We start from the raw sequence: 25,184 nt of genomic DNA, 5'->3' as shown, positions 1-25,184 counted from the left end.
GTAACGGAAGAAATTTAGTAATGAGATGCTCCGAAACCGACTATTGGCATAGCAAGAAGAAAGTTCTCCATCCACCGACGGCCATAAGAATATCCACCGGTTGGATCTTAATTTGACTTCACAGCCTTGAGCAAACCACCACCGTCTATACTCGTCATTCTTATTTAATGTTAATTGCTTAATTTTTCTTTAAAAAAAATTTGGGCTATCTCATATAATTCAACTTTGCATTATCTACTACGATGCAAAATTGTCCAAATGTCAAAAGACCAACAAAAATACTTTATTTCTTTATAATGTAAATTAAAGATTACATGCAAATTAGTCCATGTTTTGTTTTTATTAATTAATGAGATCAAACCAAAAAAAAATGGAACATTTTCGACCTTTTTTGTCTCATAGTTGTCCGAACTCCGAGGTTTATGTTCCTCTATCTCTCTCTTCCACAATTCAGTCCATCGTCGAAACAAGATTCAAAGTTCCAAACTTTAGTTTTTTCTTGTCTTGCCAGTCCGAATCCAAATTCAAATGGGGAAAATGCTGGTTGAAATCTGTTTGATATCAGCGCGAGGGCTCCGTGTTGGAATCGGAATCGGATCCTCTCTACTGAAACACCAATGTACGCCGTCGGGTGGCTTGATCCAGAAGACAAGTACTGCACCACAATCGATGCTTCAAGATCAGACAATCCTGTTTGGAGAACAAATTTTGCTACTTTGCTCGATGATTCCGCGGTTGAGGATTCGAAATCGGTTTTGCGCGTCGAGGTTTATAGCAGAGAACCCTTGTTCTTGAGGAAGAGGCTTCATGGCTCTGCTACTGTTTCCTTGAAGGAGTTTCTGACCAAGTATAAGCAACAACCGAGTTCTTCTTCGAAAGCTGTAGTTGAAGAAACTGGAAGCTATCAGCTTAGGAAGCAGAACTCGAGCAAGCCTCAAGGTTTTGTTGATGTTTCCATCCGTATCTCGGCAGAACAAGAGGACTTTGGGGTTTTTACTGGTAATGTTGATACTGTCATATTACCTTTTAGTGGAATCAATCAAGCTGCAGAAAAAAAGAAAAAAAAACCAACTTTGGTGCTGCTTTTGTTTCCTGTAACTCAATTCTTATAGAACCTGACACTTGGGTTTCCGAAGATCCCAGTTTCCTGAGTCTTAACGTTTCAAGATGGGTTTGTCTGGGAAAGAGAAGTCATGCTTTTTCTTCTGTTCTTTTGCGCAGGGGATTTTGGAGGAGTCATGCTCTCGAACAACTCGGATTACAAGACTTCAGGACAAGATTACATGGCTGGTCCATCGCAGCATCCATTTGCTCCAATGAATCAGTCAAACAATTCGAACCCATTCTCAGTTCCGCCATATAACCACAACTCATCAGTGCCTAACCCTCCTATAAACCACACCAACCCACAAATGCAACAACCTTACTATCCTCCACCAATGCAGCACTCATCAGTGCCTAACCCTCCTATGAACCACACCAACCAACAAATGCAACAACCTTACTATCCTCCACCAGTGCAGCCACCACCACCTATGAACTCAGGGTACATGCCAGCATACATCCCGAAATCAGAGAATGTTACAAATATACCATCATCATCATCATCATCATCATCTGGAGGAGCACCAGGAGGAGCGGGAAGAGGATATGCAAGGCCTGGACCAGGGTTTGCTGCTGGATTGGGAGCCGGTGCAGTAGTTGGAGCTGCTGCTGGTTTATATGGAGGCGAGTTTATGTCAGGTTTCGACTTACCTTCAACCTTACCTCACCCAAGTGTCTCCATTTCCATCGATCCCCCATTCTGATGCAGCAATAGCTCGATTCAAAATGGCTGTATTGTGAGATTATCTAAAACACTCATTGTAGATTATTCGTATATGTTATGATGAGATCCCAGATCCAAGAAACATAAAAAAATGGGAGACCTTGTTTCCCGGGAATTCGTTGAAAGTGTTTTCTTCAATTGTTATTACTCTTTATATGGTGTTATCAGAAAGTTTACATAAAGAGTGTTTAGAATCAAACTGTTGCGGATAAATCTTGCTATGTAGATATGTACATAGTCCCAATCAATATGCATGTCCTTCACCCGAAATAGCAATTTGCAAGAATCAAATCTTATGCAATCTCACCAAATCTATTTACATAGACATGGTATATGTACAGAGGCTTAGAGGAGTGATTGGAGCATGAATCTGACTTATTTTGTGCGGTTATCCGTCTTCAGAAAGTGGAAATACTCTAGCTGTCCCATCTCTCCCCCGTTCACCGGATCAAAGCTGCATCTGTAGAAACTGCGAGCCCAAGAAAACACGAGTGAGCACTAAGAAGAGATCTGAGGGTGATTTTTATACATGTACAACTACATAAATTGTTCTGTTGTAAGATTCTTGGTCGTGATAGAACAGCAATTTGGATATATCTAAGAGACATCAGAATGGGCATATTATACCTTCCATCCATCCCGATAATAGCAACCGTGTTGTGACTGCCAAAAGTTGCAAAGAACTGTGTGACTTCTGATACATGGAACTGTGCATATGACCATTCCGAGCTGAAATACTTTGGCAGAACACCTGCAACAAGAGTCTCTATATGTTAGGTAAGGAGGAGGCAATGAATTGTAAGGTTTCACAGTAGCACTCCAAACACTAGTCTTCCCAACTCTACATTAATGGGAGAGATCATAAATAGAAGACAGAATAATGTCAACGGTAATTCATAATCTAAGCAATATGCTACTATGAAGGGAATATATCTATGGACTTAGAACTACTGCATAGTCATTGTTCCCACTCCATTAGTTTTTAGGATACAAATAACCTTTTCTTGGCTGTGTCATGAGAAAAGAATCAACAATGATTTGGTGTCTTCCTTTGTTCCAAAAGCAACTCTAAGAAGAAGCAAGGCATCATATTTAATTCGGACATTAAAGTTTTGCTTACCTCTCATAAACGATAAAGACGAACCAGGATTGGTACCAGTGGTTGGAGAAACAAGGCCTTGCAGAGAATTAGAATAAGTTTGTTGTGTCAGGAGAGCAGCATTTTCAGTGGAATGAGAATCCTCCCCAACTACCCTAACTCTAAGAGAGAAAATGTGAACAGTCCCCTTGTCGCTTGATACTGCCAGCCACTGCACGTTTGGTGAAAGTGCAATGCTATAAATATCTGCTCTGTCCACTCCTCTTCGTACCTATGAAGAAGCAGCATTGAATTGTAGCATGCATTAGTAATGAGCATCAAAGTGGCATCTGCTACGTAAAACATTCTATCAACCAATTTCATTAACAGAGGAATGGGACTTCACCTGAGTGAACTTTTTACTAACAAAAAAAAAACATAAAACAGGTTTGTCAGTTACAACTCATTAAGTCAGAACAGATCTATTTGTTCAAAGTCTGATTTGACACTGTTCTCTTGATCTATGTGATGGCAAAACAAATGATGTAGTGATCTATATGACATATAAGTCAATGCATTCAGAAAGGAAGGAGAAATGAGTAATTCATATTCACCTCTTGCAAACGAGTTCCGTCCATGGTATTGAAGATTCTAATCAGCGTGCCCTTTGTACTGGCAGTAGCGAGCAACAAACCATCCAATGTCAAGGTCATGCACGCAATACTGGAATCATGAGCATTTATGATTTGCACCATGTTAAGCCCAAAATGTTCAACTCGAATCTCTCCTCGATGAAGACCAGGGCAAGCCAGCACAGATGTATTTGAATGATGAGAAAGGCAACATAAACCTCTTGGATTTGCTTGAGTTTCAATCTGATGAAGAAGTCTTAGGTCCATAAAATTGTAAACATATATCTTATGTTCAAGAACAACAACGATCCGATCCCTTCTTAGTTTCACCGAACGAATCTCAGACCGAAATGCAAATTCACTGATGCAGCGGCTCTGATGATCATCCCAAATCAGTACTTTGTTTGAAGGGTACTGAGACTTAGGTCCACCACCAACAAGCGCCAATATATTGCTTCGGAAAAGCATCTCCACAATTTTAAACCCGCCATTCTTCAGCTCACGCCTAAAAGTTTCCTTGAAAGGCTCACAGTTATAAATACGAAAACCATGACTTGTTCCAGCAGCAAAACAACTTGAATCCTGGTTCCAAGAGACAGAAACCAACTCCGCTTCTTCGTTTTCATTAGATTCTGAATCCGGACCCACAAAAGAGCCAGAAGTGCTGTTACTTCTGGAGTCATGACCACCATAACCACCCGGTTGCAGAACCCCTTGGGGATTCGAAACAGTTGAACTCATTCTTATTCGATCCTTTACAATACTACACCACATTCATATCAAAATCAATAACCACGGAAAGATAAAGCAGAAACTGGTGCCAGCTATAACAAGATACACCCAGCAGAAAAGCTTAGAGTGATCTCAACTCCAGAACGAAAAAAAAAAAAATAACAACGGACCTGAAAGATAGTAAATTTAAAAAGTTAAATTCATGCCAAAACATCATCATATCGCAGTTATGCTAATACATAGCTCAAAACCCAAATCAGAACAAAGAAAAATACAGCAAACAAATGCCTCAGGGATACTTAAAAGAAACATAATTAACAGAATCATCATATGAAACCTCGCCACAATGCAAAGCAGGACAACCTCAGAAATTTGACTCAGATCGAAACTACTACACACAGGCAAAAGTTACAAAGTTCTTTCAGAGATACCACATTAACTAACTGGTAAAATTCTGTAGTGCATACTCCTAAAAAAAAAAAAAAGAATTCAAATTTCATATACAATACATCAAAATTTAGTTAACATCCAGATTTTAAAAAAAAAAATAACATAATAATCGATCTTTTGATTCAAAGTTGAAACATTAGCAAAGGGGATAAACGAATCCTCTCACCAATCGGAAGGAGACCAAAGCGACGAGTAACAACAACGAGAGATCTACAATGAATCTTGAAGCTTCAATTTTCAATTTCAATTGCAACGAACACGGAACACGCTCCAGAGCTCTGCTGATGTTGATTTTTCCCTGAATGACTTCTCCTCTCTCTACCGGTAAATTTAAGAGAATCTTTCGTTCGTCCAAAGTTCATTTCTCCGGTTTGTTTGTTTTTCTGATTGTTTTTATTTTCGAAAATGTTTAGTCGGTTAGCCTTTGATGGGCTATTTATGTGCAAGTGGGCCGCCAGCTATTGGCTCTCTTTTTTAGTCACCCATCATCCTCTAAGAATCACGTGTCTACTGTTTTTTTTTTAAGAAAACAGAACTCGTGTCGTTTTAATTTGGTGGATGAAGCTGTCGTGCCGTTTGTGGAATAGTAATATGGTAAATTTACCAAAAATGGAAAATTCACTTTTGGAGACAAACCAATCCATATTTGGAAAAAAGTGATTTGGCTATGTAATTTAGTGAGAACCCCAATAAAAGCACTCGCTATTTACTCTCTTTGTTCAATGCGCACCATATAGTATAAAAAACATAAAAAGCCCCAGTTTCCGAGAGAGGGAGGAGACATGGACCAATTATCACTTGATTCTGTTTTGAAATAAAGTTTAGTTTAAGTCTCATAGTAATAATATTCCACTCCATAATTGTAAATTTACTAATTACTAAAATAGCAAGTTGTTGACAAACCTCGACCATCTTTTTTGTTTCGGTGTGTTAATTTCATGGTATAGTTTTTGTTTAGTCATTTTTAAAAGTTTCATCAGTTAGAATTATTTGTCTTATAATCTCATTTTCATTAATTGTAGCTAATATAATTAATTAGGACCCCCATCTTTACTCAACAACTCGTCGTCATGTTCTAGTCACCTTGTTTTCTTTCTATTTAATCTCAAAGTTGCTAGCTAGAATTAGAGAGATAAAATTCATGCACAAGATTTATTCAAACTAAGAGCATGAACATATATATAGTATATTCGAAATTAGATTCTGGGGAGACATAGGGTTTTTTTATTGATTGAACTCGTACATTTTGGTTGTTGTTTTGTATCATTCGGTTTATAGTTCTTTATTAGTTCCATTACCTCTTTTGTGGCCGAGTCTGAATAATGAGTTTGAGAGAGCATAAATTCTCACAATAACTTTTTGTCATAAATTGCAATAGAGTTGTAAAGTTTAGATTTTGATTATATTGTCACAAATAATTTGAAAACATATTAGTAGATCATTTTTATACAGGTAGTATACTATTTGTACTTTTTGGAGTACCACTCACCAAGAATTGGAGAATATTATTACATGTACATATGAAGCATAAAAACGTGATGGGTTTTTGGGAAATGTCTAGGGAAATTGAAACCATTGTTTCGCGACACGTAAAAAGATGAAACATTTTGTCGGTAACCACCGGCCTGAACTAAAATAAACCCTAGTTCATTATTATGATACTAATTGTTAATTATTTCATTCCTTCGAACAAATGATGTATGCCTTTTCTATTTAATATACTAATTGTGAGTTGGATGATCACATGATGAGAAATTTTCCATATATATCTACTTGCTATGTTTCCATATCTGCATTATTGCAGACAAATAAATACACATATGAACGACACAAATACACCTTTGGCTTTGATAAATTATTAAACAACGACTCGAGATCGTGCACGGGTCTATAATTTTTATACAAATTAAAATGGTTGCAAATTTTATACTCTATTTTCGGATTAATATTGTCATATGGCTCATATAGATATATAGTGATATTGATCATATATATTTGATGTAACGATTCGATATCCACTTCCTTTTATTTCGTCTAATATCGGCAATCGGCATTAATTAACTAGTTGATTCAGTTCCATGAAACTTAATTTGGAGACGTAGGGCATAAAAAAAATGAGAAATACCTAGAAAATTCAAGAATTCTGTAGTGACGTACTGTATATACGTACTTATAAAAGTTGAAATCTAACACTTATAAGCCAAAAAAAAGAATAATTAATTTCAAGATGTAAATATATCATTTTTTTTTCTTTCAAAGGACGATGTAAAGTGGTGTGAACCATCATGCATGGCTGATGGCTCCATCTCCAAACATCGGGAATATGCAAATAACAAGTACAAAATTAGTCTTACTTAATTTGCAGAATACGAATAAGGCAAGAACACTACGTCTATTATAATATTACTACGATTAGTGAGATACTAAATAAATAATACTATCTCTTAAGTCTTAACCCATCTAATAATAGAGGGAGGAAAAATGGATACTATAAACATGTTACTTCTTCACTGTCCAAAACTCCAAACACAACATCTAATATTAGTATTTAACAAGGACCGTCGTAATATATATATATATATCCGTCCGTAGTCATAACCGAAGATTTGGTTTAGAATGGTATATATATACATCGTTTAAAGAAAACTTTACTTTTATACATGACTATAAGCACCTTTAATGCAACCCTAATGATAAGTGGCTAGATTCTCCAGCACGTGGACACGACTCAAATCCTAAACCATATGGGTTATGTTCTTTGGATTCATTTTGAGATGTGGTTCAACGAGTATAGAAAATGCAAATCCAAATATCAGTTCAGTTCGGTTGAAATCATCGTGTCTAGATGCAAATCTATATATGATCCAGATCTTGATAAAAAACGAAAAATTGTAGAAAAAAGAAGGAGCTCCCTTCAGTCCAAACACAGATAAAGAAGGATCAAAAATATCTCCCGCATCATTCACACAGTCACTGCGGTTTAAAATCTATATTTTTTCTACCACGAGTGTTTGGATGGATGAGTCGGCAGATATTTCTACCCTCTTCTTTTTCTATCCATGACTGGACTGAAAGAATCTCCTTCTATATCTAACTATTTTGACTGACCTCGACTCATATGTATTCTTTTGAAACAATGAAGGGCCACAGTATGAAAAGTAAGTTGTGGTCAGTTGATAGTTAGGCATGGGATATCGTTTCAAACACATGCACTTATTGCTTACAATGGGACATCGACAACAAGACAAATGTTACCAAGACAACTTCCTATGTACTTATGTGAACATTTACTTTGAAATGTCATTGCATGTACTTATATATGCATCAGCACTCAGCAGTGAATTAGAATGTCTAGCAAGTATATATATATATATTTGTATATATGAACTAACTTACAAAGTTTGGAAGCCGAGTGTATTTTTGAAACTTCACAGAAAGAAGCAAGCTTTACTGTTGAAGTAAGACCAGTGATGGGTCTTGTCAAGAAGAGGCTACCAAGAGAGAGACAAAGGATGAACTGTTCATCAAACATTGAAATCATAAAAACATTATTAATGGGTTTTCTCTTTAAAAAATAAATTGAAATTGGTTTGTGAGTGATGTAAGCCCTGCACAGATGAACAGTCCCCACAATAATAACGACATTAATAATAACTACTTGAGTAAATATATACCTAATTAAACAGACAGGTCCAAATCATGTGTGTAAAGATTCCACCATAGTCATTGCAAATCATGAGAAAATAAAATAAGAAAATATATAGAAAGACTAAACAAACGTAATCTGGTTTTATCACTTAAAACAATACAAGATTTAATTTGGAGCAAGAGATATATATTCACTTTTTTTCCATGAGATCTCGGATTCTAGAGATGTTTGTGCAAGAGATTGAAGCCCAAAATCAGAGAAATTGCATATTACATGCCTTAGATTTAGACAAGGGGAAAACCCTAAAAGTAGAGATATCTTATTGTGGGCAGGGAAAGAGAGATAATTAAGATCTGAATGAAGCAAGCCATTTGGCCAAAAAAAAAAAATTGATGAAGCAAACCATAAATGGTAATAAGAGATCATAAGACAAGGAGAAATAAACCCTAAAAGCAGTGACCCGAGAAATCGTGGTTGAGATAATAGATCTCAAGCAAGCCACAACTCATTGTAGATGTAATAAATAAACAAAGAGAAAACCCTTACATGGTTCTTAATTGATGTTTCACACTCAGATTTCTGAGCAGCTGTCTGAAAGCCCTAGCTAGCTCTTCTGGTGGAATCAATCTTCTCAACCCTAAAGCGCTGAAACTATAAGTGGAGACGGTAACTTATAGAAAAATGAGAAGTAGGTGGCTGTTGCAACTAGCAACTAGCTATTAGCTAGTGGTGGTTCAAAGAAGGGACAACCAAAAAGAGATGAAGATTATGATGATGAATGATGATGATGGTGGTGATGTTGAGTCATTGTCTTCATGGGAGTCAGGGAAAGGTAACTGTTTCTTCATATCTCACCATATCTTACATACATGAGAGAGAAAGAGAGAGATGGTGACCTGTGCAGTTTTGTGTTTGTGTTTCAGGTTTTTTTTTTTTTTTTTTTTTGGATGATTAGAATTAATTTTTGATGGGAGAGAGCTATCAAGAAGTTCACCAGCCAGCTTTTTAAGGTTCTTTAGTTTTATTTTGGATCACATTTAATGAGAGGTGGAAGAACTGAGAATTTAGATAATGTTTTATCTAATCAAGTCTTTTGTTTATATATATTTTTATCTTTATTTTTGTAAGCTTATAGATTATGAGTGGACGGGAGATGACACATAGTAGTAGCTAGAAATCATATTATTGGACACTGAGGATGATTAGTGTATAATATAATTGGTCCCGAAAAATAAGTAGTATCATTGTCTTTATGCATTCAAGAATCTCCCAAACTCGTGAACACAAGTATCAATTATTGTGTATAATAATTCCTCCAAGTGAAACAATTATAAACATCGCAATTCGCAAATTCAATTATTGAAAAATCTCGTGAACGTATCATAAGATTTGCATCTTCAGTATGGATGTGAACATTTAGATGTATATATGTACTTCTTGCATATTTGACTTAGAATTCAAACATTTTTCTCTTCTCTTTTCTTTTTGGATATCATTATTACATGTTGTTGCACCGCAACATGTATTTATTTCTTTTTACAGTTAAAAAGATCAGTTTATCTTGTTCATAGTTACAAATTATGCAATAACAAACAAAAATAGTGTTAAATTTGGTGTATGGGTATACCTTTGATAAAAAAGCATAGGCATATCCATCAGATTAGCTTTTCTATAATGTCTAAATCAATTCACTAAGATACAGGCAACACACACACACATATAAACGAGACACATGCATGTTGCCTATGTTGGTAAATAAGATACAAGGTTAATTTCACATCTTGTTCAACAAAAAGATATAAGTGGGTGTGCTGTTCATATTTTAGATTATCCCAATTGAGATAGAATTATTTCATAGTCCTTCGGCCACCCCCACTCTTGTCGAGTGAAAAACACCAATCACCAAAAAAAAAAAAAAAAAAAAATTATGAAATGACAATTTCACCCTTTCCGCCAACCTGTCATCTGCGAACCGACCAGAATAGTGGGCATGGAGTTTTGAACTTATACACTTTGTGGCCCCTATTGTCTTGTGCTTGTTCCTTGGTTCAAGAAAAAAGACCCGATAACTAATTAAACCCCACCCGACCCGACCTGACCTGACCTGGCTAGGACCGGGTCGACCCGATCTTTCTTTCAATTCGATCACCATTGTCATTGACGTCAAGAACAGTAAGAAAAGAAAAAAAAAGCTTCGGCAATGGGAAGACTTTGGCTTTCTTCAATGGATTGATTGATCTCTTCGATCTCAATTTGAGATCTTTGACTTATGTTGTTTGTTGCATTTGATTTGATTTGTTTGATCAGTTTTTTTTGAGTCGAGGTAACTTTGAATCAGGCGCGATTACTCCAAAGTTAGGATCTTTTGTGTCGTGCTCGTGAGATCGATCTAAAAAGCTGTATAAGATGGTGAAAGCATCGGACTTTAAAGCAATTCAAGGGTTAATTCGATTGCATTACACACGGGTCAACCCTGTCACCATTACCCGCTCAAACCCATCGGCTTTGTCTTCTCCAGCTATTCCCTCGAATGGTGTTTCCCAGCTTCAGTCTAGGTTTAGCTTCCATAGCTTATCCTCGAAACCCACTTATACAAACGTAGGGTTATCTCAGATTCTGTCCTCTCCTAAGCTCAGTCCAAAGCTGCAGGCTTTGGGTTTGCCTCGTTTGAATTTGAGTTTTGCATCGGCGTTTAGATTGGTATCCACTAAGAGCACTGGATTCCGAAAGGTTGATGGGAATTTTGCGAGGAAGGTTGTTGAGAAGCCTGTTAAAGCTGTTAGTTCTACTTTTGCTAGATACCGTGAGGCTATAGGGTTGCACATTGATGGGTTTTGGAAAAAGAATAGTCTTTTTGTGTTTGGAGCTGGAGGGGTTTTCGTGTGTATTTTTCTTTGGAGGATTATGTTTGGAATTGCTAGTACATTTGTTGGCCTCTCAGAGGGCATGGCCAAGTATGGGTTTCTAGCACTCTCCTCTGCCATCGTAGCATTTTCTGTAAGTTCCGATCTTGATGGGTTGCTCCATGTCTTAGTGCTGTTTCAGTGATTGAATTTGCAATGTTTTCCCACGTCAGTACCATGAAGTTGTTCTGAATTGAATGAAATTTAGGAATGTCTCTGTAGGGTTATTGGTTGATGCTTGATAGTGAGTGGATTTGGAGCTTGCAATGATATTGGTTTGATTTTACCACGACTAGAGGATTATAGAATGCAAAAACTGCTATATGATATGGTTTTGTTGCTGTTATATTCACCTTCTCCTATTTCATCATATAGAAATCACTCCTTCACAGCTATCTGCATATTTCTAATAATAGGGACTATACCTACGCGCAAGGTTCACAATTAACCCCGATAAAGTTTATAGAATGACCATGAGGAAGATCAATACGGCAGCTGAAATTCTTGAAGTTATGGGTGCTCCTCTGTCAGGATCAGATTTACGAGCTTATGTGATGTCAGGTGGTGGCTTAACATTTAAGAAATTCAAGCCAACAATAAGGAGCAAGCGCTGCTTTCTCCTATTCCCCGTTCAGGGTTCTGAGAGAAAGGGTCTTGTTAGCGTTGAAGTTAAGAAGAAGAAAGGCCAGGTTTCACTTTCTCAACTTCACACTTCCTCGTTTGCTCAACCTTCTTCTGTGTTTGTTTGCGTTGTAATCTTAAGGATTGTAATAACCTTTGAAGAAGTTATAGCTCCACTGTATCTAGCTTAGGACTGAATGTAGTAGATTAGAGCTGTTATGAATTGGCTAGAGAGCAGTTAGCGAAGGATCAGTTCATGAGGATCTCTTGGCTGATTGTTTTGGGTGTAGGGTTGGTTGGACATTTTGGTTGCAAGCGGAGAGTGTTTTAATGAATTTCTCTATGTGGTTTAGAAACTGTGATGGTAGTAAAATTTTAGGCTTGTATAATGTTACGGATACTGAGGTTACTTGACATTGCGTTTGTCTGTCTGGTTACTTAGGTCTTTCCATTTGTTATATCATCAGATAATCCCATTTTACCAGTTATTCCCATATATTGTGAGTTTTGGTAACTTTATCATGTTCATGTGTCTGTTTCTTCAGTATGACATGAAGCTTTTGGCGGTAGATATTCCAATGGCGTCTGGTCCAGACCAACGGTTATTTCTTATAGGCGATGAAGAAGAGTACAGAGTTGGTGGTGGTTTAATCTCTGTGTTAAGAGACCCTGTTGTGAAAGCCATGGCAGCAACTAAGGAGTTCGATAATCTTGATAGAATTGAGGAGGAAGAAGACGCTGAAAGAGAACTTCAAGAAGCCGAACGAAAGCACCGTGAAGAGATCGAGAAGCTCGAGAAAGAGGGCTCATAATTCATATTTTTTCTTCCCCAGAAAACTTGAAAACGTTTCTTATTTACTGGATATAAAAACAACACCCGTTTTTTTTGTTGTTGCTAACTTTCGAGAAATAATTTTCCCTGGCTATGTTTATCAGAGGATGCTATTATGATTACTGATTTCTTCATGCGAGGATGTGTCTCTTTGTTAGAGCAGCCTGTGCTATGAAATCTTTTGGTTTACAACTTTTGGCTTTCATGTTTTTACCGGTTTAAGCTTAATAAATGCACAACATAGGCAGCAGCAGCACAAAGAGATTTGTCATTAACCAGTTCTGGTCTACAAAATTAGCCATTAGTTATGGTTAATTAAACCAATTTCCCATCGCATGTATCATGTAACCCAAAGAAATAAAAGATGTTTTGTTGGCTAAATTGAACCTTCTCTTGATCCTTCTTGTTGATGTTTCTGAATCTTTTCACAGAAATTTTTGATCTTGAATTCTTGATCATCTCGGCTTTATCTTTTGCCCGTTGGCTCTGAGGCTGAAACTAATTATGAGGCAAGAACAAACGAGCAATCTGAAGTTGGCTTGACCTAGAGGTAATCCTTTCACAATTTTCTTCCTTTTAATAATCAACCCTAAATAGCTGGTCCTTCATTTTCATCTGTAGTTTTCTCCTTTTCTGTTTAGCATTGTTTATATTTGAGGAAACGGGTTTTTGTTTGTGCTGTTGATTCAGAGAGCTAATGATCCCCCAGAATCATTGTACAAGAACTAATGGTGATAGATTTTGCTCGTGTGTAAAGAGTTAATGGGGAATCATTGTACAAGAACTCCTTGTTGTAGAAAGGTAAGACCTTTACCCTCAGAATTGACAAGTTTTAAGGAGATCATGTCAAAAACCAATTAGTAAGTTTATATGAAAAAATGTTCATAACTCTCATGTCTTAAACAGGTGTGGTCATGTATATGCTGTTGCAGTAGAAAGAACAAGACTCAAGCTTGGAGCCAAAAAGGGTCCGGATTTGTAAAAGGGAAGGTCCATCCCGTAAGTAGAATCGAGAAGTGGGAGGAGAAGATGACAGAAGCTAAAAGGAATGGCAACATTGTAAGCTTTTTTTTTACAGGCTTCCTCTGCAAACAGCTTGATATGATCTGATTCTTTGTAACATGAAACAGCTCGTAGTGAATTTCAAGGCTTCATGGTGTTTACCTTGTAAAAAGCTAGCACCAATATATCATGAGCTTGCTTCCACATACACATCAATGATATTTGTCACTATAGACGTCGAAGAGCTCGCTGTAAGTAACCAAAAAACTTCTGTTCCTTCGAATGATTTCGTGTAAAGATGGGAGCTCGAAACTGAGGGATTTGTGGGTTAACATATGTGTAAAACAGGAGTTTAGTAATGAATGGAACGTGGAAGCAACTCCAACAGTAGTGTTCCTCAAGGATGGGAGGCAAATGGATAAACTTGTAGGTGGCGATGCTGCAGAGCTTCAGAAGAAAACTGCAGCAGCTGCAGATCTCCTTCTCAGACAATCTTAACTGTAATCTAGTTTCCATGTCGGAATCTATACAAAGAAACGGTTTCCAGTAGTTTCATTGCAGATTATGATAGTATCACCTGAGATTTCTGTTGTTATAGTTTTAATCTCAATCTTAGACATGGCTCCAATTATTGCAGGTCCAAAGATTACAGTTTTCTTTTCACATGTTTTTACATATTCTACTTTTCAGACTCCAATGACGACTTAACAAGAATTGCAAAAAGAAATTGGGATGCAAGGGCCATTCTCTGTGAGCCATAGAGATCAATAATCAAAATCAATTCTATTGCAAATCAAAACTCTGCTTGTCAGCAGCTCTGTGTTGGTTACAATACTGTTTAATAAGATACAAATTGCAACTATGAATCAGAATCTGACCCTGAATCTGTTTCTGCGTCACATTTCACTCCAAACGGTCTCAATCTGTTTGTGTTTGCTTCCAATGGGGGCATGCCATCATCATCATCACTTGAATCATCTTCACCATCATCTTCTTGCTCTGGAATAGGTGTCTGAGAGCTTTCATCAGCTGGAATTGGTTTAGTATCTTTGAAGACTTCCGGCCTGCATTCACCATACCCAAACTAACATGAGCTATGCTGCTGAAAATTTAGATGCCATTGATGCAGAACAAAAGAAAGAAGCTTCTTTTTTACCATTCCAGGGACTTTTGAAGGAGACGGACTTGCTCAAAGAAGAGAACTTTACACACAATAGATGTAACTTTGCTACCAGACTCTTGCGCCTTTTCCTTGCCTGTATGGTCAATCACTACAAAGCTTCCTGTAGCAAACAACATCAAACACCATCTCAAACTCCAAAGCCTGAGAGAAGAATCAAGTAACATAATTGTATATATAAAAAAACACGAAATTTATTTACCTCGTCTGATCCACATGCTCTCACGAAACTTGGCTGGAAACAATGCTAATGAGTTCTCTCCTTTTGCATCCATTATCTTCAAAAGAGACGACGACAAATTAAAAAAAAAAAAAAACAGTTCTAGAACAAGCCTCGCTAGTAAAGGAGTGAAACCCAATTGATAAAAAAGGAGGTCTTTTTTTATACCTCAATTTGATTGGAACCTCTGAGAGAGACGACTTGGGCAATGCTTTGACATTCCTCAAGCGTGAAATCCTGCTCTGACGCCGCTTGTTTCAGATTCCTTCTTCCTCTGTTCATCTCTTCTTTTAACTCTTTTCAAACTCAAATTCCAAAAACAAAGTTACAACCAAGAAGAGCAAAATCAACAAAGAAATTGAAATTAGGGTTTTGCTTGCAGTCGTGAGCCGTTTTAGTAGAGAATCGCACACAATGCCTTAAAGAGAAGCACAGTAAAGAAGAGGAAGAGTTGTTTCGTTCAACGAGGGTAATTTTTTGTTATTTTGTTTATAACCCAAGGGTAATATTGTCATTCCATAGCTAAGTCGGTACAAACGAATTAGCAGATAAACCGGAAAAATTCGTTATAATAATCAAGCGGCGGTCTATAAATCTTCTCCGGCGCTTGGTTTCCACTCCTCCACCGTCTCCGTCGATTCGTATTTCCTGAATTTTTGTCGAATTCTCTTTCGCTTCACAGGTTTGTAATTTTGTTTGCTTTTATTATCGTAACCTGAGTTTTTTTCCCGTATGAATCATATAACTGATTGAAGAACTCTATATTGAAATTGCATAAAGTTTCTGGTTTTAAGCTATGAAATTGCGTAAAGGTCTTAAATTGTTTGTGTGTTGTTTGTTTCCCTACTCGGGTTTTGTATCTTGTCAGTAATGAGGTTTCTAATTTAGCTTTTTTTTTTTTTTTTTTTTTTTTGGTAGTGATGGGTAGGAGAAAACAATCCAAGCCACAACGTTCAGTGGGTTTGATCACTCAAACCGGTTCTGAATCAGATGGAAAGAAATTACCCGGTGAAGAAGCCGAGGGTTCTGGAGAAAAGATTGTTGAAGATATCGATAAGCCGTATTATGTGAACATATGTTTAAGTAGTCCAGTTTCAGAGCAGCAGCAGCAGCACTTTGATTTAGCTGAAGTTGTTCTAACGAATTTAAGTTTGAGAGAACGTGTAGGAAATAGTAGTAAGAATGATCATGATCTTGATTGCTCATTACGGGTTAGGCTATGTAATGTGACTAGTTTTGTTGATCGGATTAAGCTTGGTCATTGGCCGGTATTGTCTTCGAGTGATATAACTTTGGAATTGGTTGATAAGAAGGTGTCTGATGATGAGGCTGAGTCAGTGATTTGGTCTGCTAGTTTTGACGGTCCAGGTGAAGGGGTTTCGGGTCTTGCTCATTTGGCAAGTATCAAGTTTTTGACTTTAAGGCTCGTGCCGGGTAATCAGGGCTTGTTGTCTCCTAGAGTTAGAGTTGAGATGCTTCAGCAAGCCTTTGATGCTTGTGATTCGCTTCTTGAGAATACACGGCAAATATGGAAAAAGAGTATGGTTCACGTTATGTCTTGGTTGAGGCCAGAGGTAATGACATCAGAGGCTAGGTATGGGACACAACTAAACGTGAAGGAAACTGAGTCATCAGTCGTGTTGGAAGGTGAAACTTTGGACTCTAGTAAGAAGTTTAGGTTTGATGCTGCTGCTTTTTATGAAGCCATAAAGCCATCAAAGTGAGTAAGCAATGTTTATCATTCTTGTTTTTGTGCCCTAATGTCTGAATGTTTCCTTCCAACTTATTGGCATATTATTGATTCAGGATGGATCCGATGCTTGAAGATGACATAACTGATTTGCTCCCAGAACTTAGGCCGTACCAACGACGTGCAGCTTATTGGATGATTCAGCGAGAGAGAGGAGATCCAATAACGTTGGGAGAGAAGGAAGACAACCAATTCATTTCACCTTTGTCTATCTCCGTGGGATTCCTTGACTCTGCTACAAAAATGTTCTTTAATCCATTTAGGTTAGTGGAAAAGAATCTAAGTAATCCTTTTTATTTCATTTTGAACTATAAGCTCCTCTCAGTGTACATTAATTAGTAAGTTCTTCTCAATAAAGTTCGACCATTTACAGAAGAACTTAATTTGATCTTGTTCATTTGTCATGGTTTGGTTGTTTCTAGTGGGAATATCTCATTGGCTCCAGAGTATTTTTCACCTCGAATTCCAGGCGGTATTCTTGCTGGTATGAACAGTATTGCAGCTTTATTTTGCCTCCATGTACTATATTATTCGATAATTATTTATGAGGTTAATTTTGTTTGGACTTGCCTTGACGAAGAATGTATTCCGAAATATATGTTCCAAGTCTATTGTACTTGGCTTTGTCTACATCTCTTATTGCGCATGCATTTATCTTTTGTTAAGTTTGTGGTATTTCATTCTTAATGTGGTAAAGTATGAATGCTGCAGATGAAATGGGATTGGGAAAAACGGTTGAACTACTTGCATGCATCTTTTCTCATCGAAAACCAGCCGAGGATGAAATATATGTGTCTAACGGGCAATCAGTTACCGATGATCGGAACACTGGTTTTAAAAGATTGAAAAGGGAACGTGTTGAGTGCATATGTGGAGCTGTCAGTGAAAGTCGCAAATACAAAGGAGTCTGGGTACAGTGTGACCTTTGTGATGCTTGGCAGCATGCTGATTGTGTAGGTTATTCACCTAAAGGGAAAGGTAAGAAGACTAGTCAACATGTTGATGAAAAAGTGTCTCAAAAGAAAAGCAAAAAGGATGCAACGGAAATTATTGTCAGACAAGGTGAATATATTTGCAAAATGTGCGCTGAACTTCTACAAGTCACTGCCTCTCCCATCTCTACGGGTGCCACTCTTATTGTCTGTCCAGCTCCTATATTATCACAATGGCATTCCGAGATTACACGGTATCATATTCTTCTCTTCCTTTTTCTTCCTTCTGTTATGTTTCGACAAGAGGAACACTTAAAAAGATGACGTAATTCTGTTTTTTAATTTTTCATTCCTTCTTTCATCTCTAATGTTGTAGGCATACGCGCTTGGGTTCACTCGTAACATGTATCTATGAAGGTGTGAGGAATGTCTCACTCTCTGAAGAACCTGTGATTGACATCACTGAGCTCCTCAATGCTGACATTGTTTTAACTACATATGATGTCCTCAAAGAGGACTTGACACATGACTTCGACAGGCATGATGGTGACCGGCACTGTCTTAGATTTCAAAAAAGGTGAGATTAGTGATTTTTAGGATTCTTATTACCTCGCATTTTTCATTATCTGATGAACTTGGTCATACCTGATATATTGATGAAATTGTGTTATTAAAACAATTCTTAGATTTTTCCAATATGGAATAGTTTCATACTCATGTATTCAGAGGAACCATTTTGAATAAACACCAACTTTAATCTGATAGGATTTTTGTTTTATCTCCTGGTTTCATGCATTTGAAAAGATTGAGTAAAGATGTTGTATTGTAATAGGTACCCTGTTATTCCTACTCCACTCACCAGAATATTCTGGTGGAGGATTTGCTTGGATGAGGCCCAAATGGTGGAGAGCAATGCAGCTGCTGCAACAGAGATGGCGTTGAGATTATATACCAAACACCGTTGGTGTATCACTGGAACTCCTATACAACGCAAACTTGATGACTTGTCTGGACTGTTGAGGTTCCTTAAAGCAGATCCGTTCGACGTGTCAAGATGGTGGATAGAAGTTATAAGAGAACCGTACGAGGTTAGGCAGAAAAAATAGTTCTTTTTCTTACATTTTTTTTGGGTTTTCTTGTCTAACTATCCTCTCTCTCTTTGTTCAGAGACGAGATGCAAAGGCTATGGAATTTACGCACAAATTTTTCAGACAAGTTATGTGGCGTTCTTCAAAAGTCCATGTGGCTGATGAATTGCAACTCCCACCTCAAGAAGAATGCGTCTCGTGGCTCAAATTTTCTGCAATTGAAGAACACTTCTACAGCAGACAGCATGAAACTTGTGTGAGTTATGCCCGTGAAGTTATAGAAACTTTGAAACGTGATATTCTTAAAAGAGGTACCATGGGGGTGCGAATAGTGTCTTCTGCACTTTCCACCTTTGTCCTTACTTTCCTCTTAAAATTCTCTCTCGGAAACTTGAAGCCTCCTTCTGTGCTGGCTGCTAAACTTTTTCTCCCGCTTGCGATGACACTACAGGTCATACTTCTTCTGATAATCCTTTAATCACTCATGCGGAAGCTGCAAAACTGCTGAAATCGCTCCTGAAATTGCGCCAAGCTTGCTGCCACCCTCAAGTAGGAAGTTCAGGTTTACGTTCATTGCAACAAACTCCAATGACCATGGAAGAAATTCTAATGGTGAGTTTGCAAGATTTAGCGTTTTGATCTTCATTCCGTTATTTGTGTGCTAATTGAAGTTTTTCTTAGGTCCTTGTGAAAAAGACTCAGAACGAGGGAGAAGAAGCTCTTAGAGTGTTAATCGTTGCATTAAATGGGATTGCTGCTATTGCCATGCTTAAGCAAGAATTTTCCGAAGCAGTATCGTTATACAAAGAAGCATTGAATATAACTGAAGAGAACGCCGAGGACTTTCGTCTTGATCCATTGTTAAATATTCACATTCTTCACAATTTAGCTGAGATACTACCCTTGGCCGAAAGCTACAGTGCTGCGTCAGAAAGGCCTAAAACTAAAATAGATGAAAATGATGACGGTCACCATCGTGCATCGAAAAGGCAAAGGATCAATGAGCTCGATAGTTTAACTCATGATTCTTCAGAAACTGCACAACAGGGGGAAGCCATTTCTCCAGACAATGGTTTAAAGAAGGATAAAGAATGTCATGAAGAGTGCAAAACTCTGAATATAGTTTGTCACACATTGAAAGTTAAGTATTTATCCTCATTCAACTCAAAACTTTCTGCCGCTCAGCAGGAATTCAGAAAGTCATATAGTCAGGTATAATGCGACTTGTACCCTTAGCCAACGTGTCAGTATATTGCTCTTAATTTAAGTTCCAAGATCAACCATGTTAAATTTTGAGCCATCACTTTTCCTAGAGCTCGCTCTCTCAGTCACAATGCTAAATAATCGATTTTTTTTTGTAAGGTTTCCGAGTCATTGAGCAATATGGAGACACAACGTTCGAGTTGGTGGTTGGATGCCCTGCAACTTGCTGAACAAAATAAAGACTTCTCTAGCGAGTTGATCAGGAAGATTGAAGAGGCCATCCATGGAGGCTTCAACAAATCAAGCTCCACCAGAGCGAATTCTCGGTTAGTGCTTAACAATTTGCAGTTTCAGAGCTTTTTTTGTGGCACGAGAACTTTTTCAGCCTTTAGTTTCACAATTTGTCTGTTGATTGTGTTTATTATGGGGCATTATTTTCTATATGTGACAAATTAATTCACACGTGTCTGCAAAGTTATTAGAATAGCGACCTGAAGGACTAATTAGCTTTATTAGAAGACTTGATTGATTATCCTAAGCTTGAGTACATTAAGAACACATTTGTTAAGGAGCAGATAGCTTGAGTACATTAAGAACTAACTTGCTAATTCCTTATTCCAGAGAAGTAACTTGCTAATTCCTTATTCCAGCTTTAGAACTATACATGCCATGAAACTTCATCTGCAGACTTCTATGGATATGCTGGAAAGCTCTAGAAAGAAAGCGATAGATAGGATTCTAGAAATTGACCAGACTATGGAGAAACCAAAAATGGAGGATATTGAGCGTATTGGCAACTGCAAGTATTGCAACAAGAAGGATGATGGCCCCACGTGTATTCATTGCGAGCTAGATGAACTATTCCAGGTTTGCTCTTTTTTGCTTCTGCACTTCTTATGTGAAGTTGAATCAATATTAACTTCACCATCACCATGTCCAGGATTACGAGGCTAGGCTATTTCGTTTTAACAAATCTCGTAGGGGATTAATGGAACTTGCAGCTGCTGAAGAGACAGTACATTTGCAGAAGAAGAGATCTGCCCTCAATCTTTTCTTTATTGGTTTGTCATCAAAGAATAAGGATTCAAATGCACCGCATGGTGACAATGAGGAGCCCACCAAAAGAAATGCTGGTGACGCTGTGTTCGTAAGTTACTTGATCTTTAAATTCATTACTGACAAGAAAGCATAACCACATTTATGTTTGGCCTTCTCTGTTTCCTCCTCTTTTCTTTAAAACGTTTTGAAATGTCAGATAATATGGTTTTGTAAAGATCGAATCGTCTCTTGTCTGATTCAAATTTCTTTTATGTTCTTTTCATAGGTTTCAAAATCTCCATCTCAGACGGAAATAGTTCTTGGAGTGATAAGAAACCAGTGTAAAAGCTATTTAGATGGGGAAAATAAATCGGCAGCCACAAAACATTTGCATACCCTTGAGGTATTTGCCCAAGAGATATCTTCTTCGCTTATATGGACAAAAGGAAAACCTAACCTTTATTTTTTACAACAAGTTCTGACATTTCCAATTTTGCTTATCTTAATTAAGGTGATGCGAAAGGAATATGCACATGCAAGGGCTTTGGGTAGGGCTCAAGCTCAACTCCTACGAGCCTACGATGAGATTAACATGTCAACAATGAGACTACAGCTTAGAGAATCTGAAGATGACACATCGCTCTATGCTTTGAGCCAAGATGAGTTAGATGTTGCTAGTGTACTGAACACAAATGATAAATTTATGGCTCAATCCTCGTTGCTTAGTATAAAAGGAAAACTTCGTTATTTGAAGGTAAATCTGTAAGCTTTAGTGTTTTTATATCATGCAGAGAAGTCATTTATTTCTGTGTTACTATCTAGAAGTTTACGTGGAGAGGGACATTTGACCACATCTATTTTGCAACTCTAGCTCCAGAGCTGTACCCATTTCAAATCTATATATTCACAAGAAGCTTTATTTATGTCTTTGTGATTCTTCTCTACTTTGATTTTGTATACAATATTGAACAAGTATTTTGCCGTTTCAGGGTTTGATGAAATCCAAGCAGAAACAAGAATTAGAGAATCCAGATCGTTCCTCACCCATACAGGAAACAGTCAAGGCTTCAGATCCTGTTGAACAGGATGGCGAAAACCTTCTTAAGAGAGATGAAGCATGCCCGATATGTCAAGAAATCCTACGGAATCAGAAGATGGTTTTCCAGTGCGGGCATTCCACTTGCTGTAACTGTAATTACTTTGACCTTTTGATCATTTGATGTCTATCTAATGCATCTTCCTGAACCAAACTTCAGAATGTTAACAATATATACTTCTTTGTATTCGTTGACACAGGCTTTTTTGCTATGACTGAGCGAAAATCTGTACAAGAAACGCAGCAAAAGTGGGTGATGTGTCCAATATGCAGGCAACATACAGATGTTAGAAATATTGCATTTGCTGATGACAGACGAGACAGTTCTTCGTCAGATCAAGATCACAAAGACAATGAAGCATCATTGGTGGTTCAAGGTTCATATGGAACAAAGGTTAGTATCCTTGCTTGTAAGATTAGTGCACAAGAAGTACTTCTTTTCTCATCTGTTGTTTTGGGGCTGTAGATCGAAGCTGTTACTAGAAGAATCTTATGGATCAAGTCAAGTGACCCACAAGCGAAGGTTCTAGTTTTTTCCAGCTGGAAAGATGTTCTTGATGTGTTAGAACATGCCTTCGCTGCCAATAGCATCACCTTTATCCGGATGCAAGGAGGCAGGTAATGTAGTGAGAACTTTAATGATGAATCCATCGAAAGTGGCATATAGGTAACCTAAGGGATGTATGTAACTTTGATTCCATGGAAATGCAGGAAATCACAGACAGCCATTAGCAAATTCAAGGAATCTGAGAAAGAAACCCAAAAGACAAACTCCCATCCAAAAGACACAAAATTAATTCAAGTCCTATTGCTTTTGGTGCAGCATGGTGCCAACGGTCTTAATCTTCTAGAGGCGCAGCATGTAATTCTGGTGGAACCGCTTCTAAATCCGGCTGCGGAAGCGCAAGCTGTTGGTCGTGTTCACCGGATTGGGCAAGAGAAACCTACTCTAGTTCATCGTTTCCTGGTTAGTGTATCTGCTTTGTTTGCCACCTTGGTCTTGTACAGCTTCAAGATCCTACCTGATGTGATTCACTTTGATCTTGACCTCGCTTTTTATTGTGGAACCAGGTAACGGGCACAGTGGAAGAAAGCATCTACAAACTGAACAGAAATAAGAATACAAACTTAAATTCATTCAGCAGCAGGAATACAAAAAATCAAGATCAACAGTTCTTGACACTGAGAGATCTCGAATCTCTATTTGCTTCACCAGCAGCAGAAACAGCAGAGATGGAAGAAAACACGGGAGAAAGACAGAAGAATCTGAGAGATCTACCGCCCTCAGTTGCTGCAGCATTAGCAGCTGAGAGGAGGATGAAGGAAAGTAATGCATCCTCATCAACTACAAACGCATCATGATCATGAAAAAGGTTGCAGAAAGATTGGTTCCAGCCAAATATATTTTGTACATGATCATCAACTACAAACGCGTCTCGCTGTCTGTACATAAGAAGATGGTGAAGAGAGAAGCAGTCCAAAAGTAAACTCTTTCTCTCGTGTTGTCTACATTCATAATGTAACTATAGCAGGCTTTTTAGAAACTTGGGCAAAGAATAGGACTTTTTTCTTCATTAATTCATTGTATTGCAAATTTGCAATAGATATTGGCATATTGCTGCGTTAGGATTATATCTAAAATAACCAATTAAATATCCAAACAATCTGCTCTTAATCTCTATCATCACAAGTCTCTTATTATCCATAATCTTATGTACTTTTATGGAAACGAGAACATAAGATAAATGCAAAACTGGTTCTCTTTTCAAATAACCTGAGTAATGTGCTTTTCTTTTGTTATAACATTTGAGAAGACAAGTCAGTCTACCACATTGAAGAAATGAAACCACAAAGCTCCAGAAAAGAACCAAAAATTTATTCAGCTCCACGCCAAAGAGGCGATAACAAACTTAGAAACAGGAAAATTCTCCACTTTGTCTTAAATCTTGGTGATTTTCTCACTTTTCTTCAACTGGAGGTGGGTCAATGAATGTCTTCTTTATCCAATCAAATGGCTGTAATGATAAAGAATATGTCAGAGACTCAGATACAAACCAAAACGAGTTCAGAAAGAAGATTAGTACAAAAGGGTCATGAGCTTAAGGGCCTAATCTCTTCGTAACACCAAACCACAGATTGAGCAAATTGTGACTAACAAAGAATCTAATTCGTCCAACCAGTGCAATTCTGTTATCATTACAATGAAGCTGCGTAAAGCAAGGAGCAATAGGAGCTAAAAAGACTACATAAAGAGCCTAAAACTAAAAGCAACGCATTTGTGAATTTTGAAGTGGGAGACTAATCTGAATGAAACCGACATCAATTTGTACATGGAAAACAAATTGAACAAGTTAATTCCGAGTACAGATACAACCATTTACAAAGATACAGACTACCACCAAATCGAATCAATCCTTTCATGAACAGCAATTATATGTAACGATGCTCATAAAAATACCGCCTTTACAGAGAGGTCGAGGCAAGTACCAAACTTTGAAAGTGTTAAACAATCATCAATTATGAAAAATCACATTTTTCGTCCAAATCAAGCTATCAATTTTACCAGAGACGTAAACAATAGGCTAAGGAGAGATCCCAGAATAAGAACAGAATTCGTGAAACCCAAATTTGAAGACAAAGCTAGCTAAAAAGATCTATTGCCGGAGGAACAAGAGATCGAGACAGGCTTACTTGGACAACCCAGATGGCACCGGCTGCGGCGGCGATTCCCCATCCAGCGGCGGCTTGGATATCCACCGGTTGAATCTTCGGCTTCACGACCTTGAGCAAACCAGCTGTTCCTGCCATTACTGCTTCGATCTCTCTCCTTCGCTTTCAAAATTCCGATCAAACCCCACTCAAAAGATCTCCTTAAACGAAAATGACGATAAATCAATTTGAGGAATGTTTCGACATTAAAAAGACCTAGTCAAAGGTCACTATTACACTT

General features: G+C 37.7%; 6 protein-coding genes, 1 long non-coding RNA gene and 1 pseudogene across 12 annotated transcripts; 4 read left to right on the top strand and 4 right to left on the bottom strand.

Annotated features, from left to right (window-relative positions):
- Positions 1-410: 410 nt before the first annotated feature.
- Positions 411-2,010, top strand: LOC104792946 (uncharacterized; annotated as a pseudogene). The gene is made up of 2 exons (XR_015559892.1): positions 411-999; positions 1,222-2,010. The product of XR_015559892.1 is annotated as an uncharacterized LOC104792946 (transcript).
- LOC104792947 (autophagy-related protein 18c) lies at positions 1,944-5,131 on the bottom strand. 4 transcript variants are annotated; one of them, XR_015559890.1, is made up of 5 exons: positions 4,887-5,131; positions 3,521-4,440; positions 2,985-3,198; positions 2,456-2,896; positions 1,944-2,297 (listed from the first exon to the last, which is right to left on the bottom strand). XR_015559890.1 is itself a non-coding variant. In XM_019247026.2 (5 exons), the coding sequence occupies exons 2-5, from the start codon at positions 4,310-4,312 to the stop codon at positions 2,204-2,206; spliced, it is 1,260 nt and encodes a 419-aa protein (XP_019102571.2). In that variant the 5' UTR covers positions 4,313-4,440; positions 4,887-5,131; the 3' UTR covers positions 1,944-2,203. The 4 variants fall into 4 exon arrangements, 2 of the variants coding, with proteins under 2 accessions (XP_019102571.2, XP_019102573.2); XR_015559891.1 differs by having other exon boundaries at positions 3,521-4,301; positions 4,887-5,088; XM_019247026.2 differs by having other exon boundaries at positions 2,456-2,579; positions 2,949-3,198.
- A 2,766-nt stretch (positions 5,132-7,897) lies between these two features.
- Positions 7,898-9,427, bottom strand: LOC147942986 (uncharacterized). Its single transcript, XR_015559893.1, has 2 exons — positions 8,916-9,427; positions 7,898-8,237 (listed from the first exon to the last, which is right to left on the bottom strand). It is a non-coding gene; the product is annotated as an uncharacterized LOC147942986 (long non-coding RNA).
- A 771-nt stretch (positions 9,428-10,198) lies between these two features.
- On the top strand, positions 10,199-12,917 carry LOC147942985 (uncharacterized). The gene is made up of 3 exons (XM_087454675.1): positions 10,199-11,366; positions 11,689-11,961; positions 12,439-12,917. The coding sequence occupies exons 1-3, from the start codon at positions 10,776-10,778 to the stop codon at positions 12,703-12,705; spliced, it is 1,131 nt and encodes a 376-aa protein (XP_087310801.1). The 5' UTR covers positions 10,199-10,775; the 3' UTR covers positions 12,706-12,917.
- A 174-nt stretch (positions 12,918-13,091) lies between these two features.
- On the top strand, positions 13,092-14,390 carry LOC104699357 (thioredoxin-like protein CXXS2). Its single transcript, XM_087454676.1, has 5 exons — positions 13,092-13,275; positions 13,416-13,526; positions 13,632-13,784; positions 13,856-13,978; positions 14,076-14,390. The coding sequence occupies exons 2-5, from the start codon at positions 13,488-13,490 to the stop codon at positions 14,223-14,225; spliced, it is 465 nt and encodes a 154-aa protein (XP_087310802.1). The 5' UTR covers positions 13,092-13,275; positions 13,416-13,487; the 3' UTR covers positions 14,226-14,390.
- Positions 14,391-14,495: 105 nt separating this feature from the next.
- On the bottom strand, positions 14,496-15,589 carry LOC104792942 (uncharacterized). The gene is made up of 4 exons (XM_010519215.2): positions 15,296-15,589; positions 15,110-15,185; positions 14,884-15,010; positions 14,496-14,791 (listed from the first exon to the last, which is right to left on the bottom strand). The coding sequence occupies exons 1-4, from the start codon at positions 15,407-15,409 to the stop codon at positions 14,587-14,589; spliced, it is 522 nt and encodes a 173-aa protein (XP_010517517.2). The 5' UTR covers positions 15,410-15,589; the 3' UTR covers positions 14,496-14,586.
- Positions 15,590-15,680: 91 nt separating this feature from the next.
- Positions 15,681-23,895, top strand: LOC104792941 (uncharacterized). Of its 2 annotated transcripts, none has more exons than XR_015559889.1 (20): positions 15,681-15,809; positions 16,046-16,847; positions 16,934-17,140; positions 17,300-17,361; positions 17,589-18,063; positions 18,186-18,386; positions 18,642-18,897; positions 18,977-19,208; positions 19,349-19,509; positions 19,579-20,109; positions 20,260-20,426; positions 20,788-20,967; positions 21,041-21,247; positions 21,425-21,541; positions 21,650-21,892; positions 22,128-22,329; positions 22,435-22,628; positions 22,701-22,852; positions 22,946-23,201; positions 23,306-23,895. XR_015559889.1 is itself a non-coding variant. In XM_010519214.2 (20 exons), the coding sequence occupies exons 2-20, from the start codon at positions 16,048-16,050 to the stop codon at positions 23,594-23,596; spliced, it is 4,971 nt and encodes a 1,656-aa protein (XP_010517516.2). In that variant the 5' UTR covers positions 15,695-15,809; positions 16,046-16,047; the 3' UTR covers positions 23,597-23,895. The 2 variants fall into 2 exon arrangements, 1 of the variants encoding a protein (XP_010517516.2); XM_010519214.2 differs by having other exon boundaries at positions 15,695-15,809; positions 20,751-20,967.
- Positions 23,896-23,978: 83 nt separating this feature from the next.
- LOC109133517 (cytochrome b-c1 complex subunit 10, mitochondrial) lies at positions 23,979-25,175 on the bottom strand. The gene is made up of 2 exons (XM_019247024.2): positions 24,926-25,175; positions 23,979-24,249 (listed from the first exon to the last, which is right to left on the bottom strand). The coding sequence occupies exons 1-2, from the start codon at positions 25,040-25,042 to the stop codon at positions 24,193-24,195; spliced, it is 174 nt and encodes a 57-aa protein (XP_019102569.1). The 5' UTR covers positions 25,043-25,175; the 3' UTR covers positions 23,979-24,192.
- Positions 25,176-25,184: the final 9 nt, after the last annotated feature.

This window comes from Camelina sativa, chromosome 6 (assembly GCF_030686135.1).
Source record: "Camelina sativa cultivar CO46 ecotype springtype chromosome 6, ASM3068613v1".
Taxonomy (NCBI): domain Eukaryota; kingdom Viridiplantae; phylum Streptophyta; class Magnoliopsida; order Brassicales; family Brassicaceae; genus Camelina; species Camelina sativa.
This window is presented reverse-complemented; position numbering and strand designations above follow the sequence as displayed.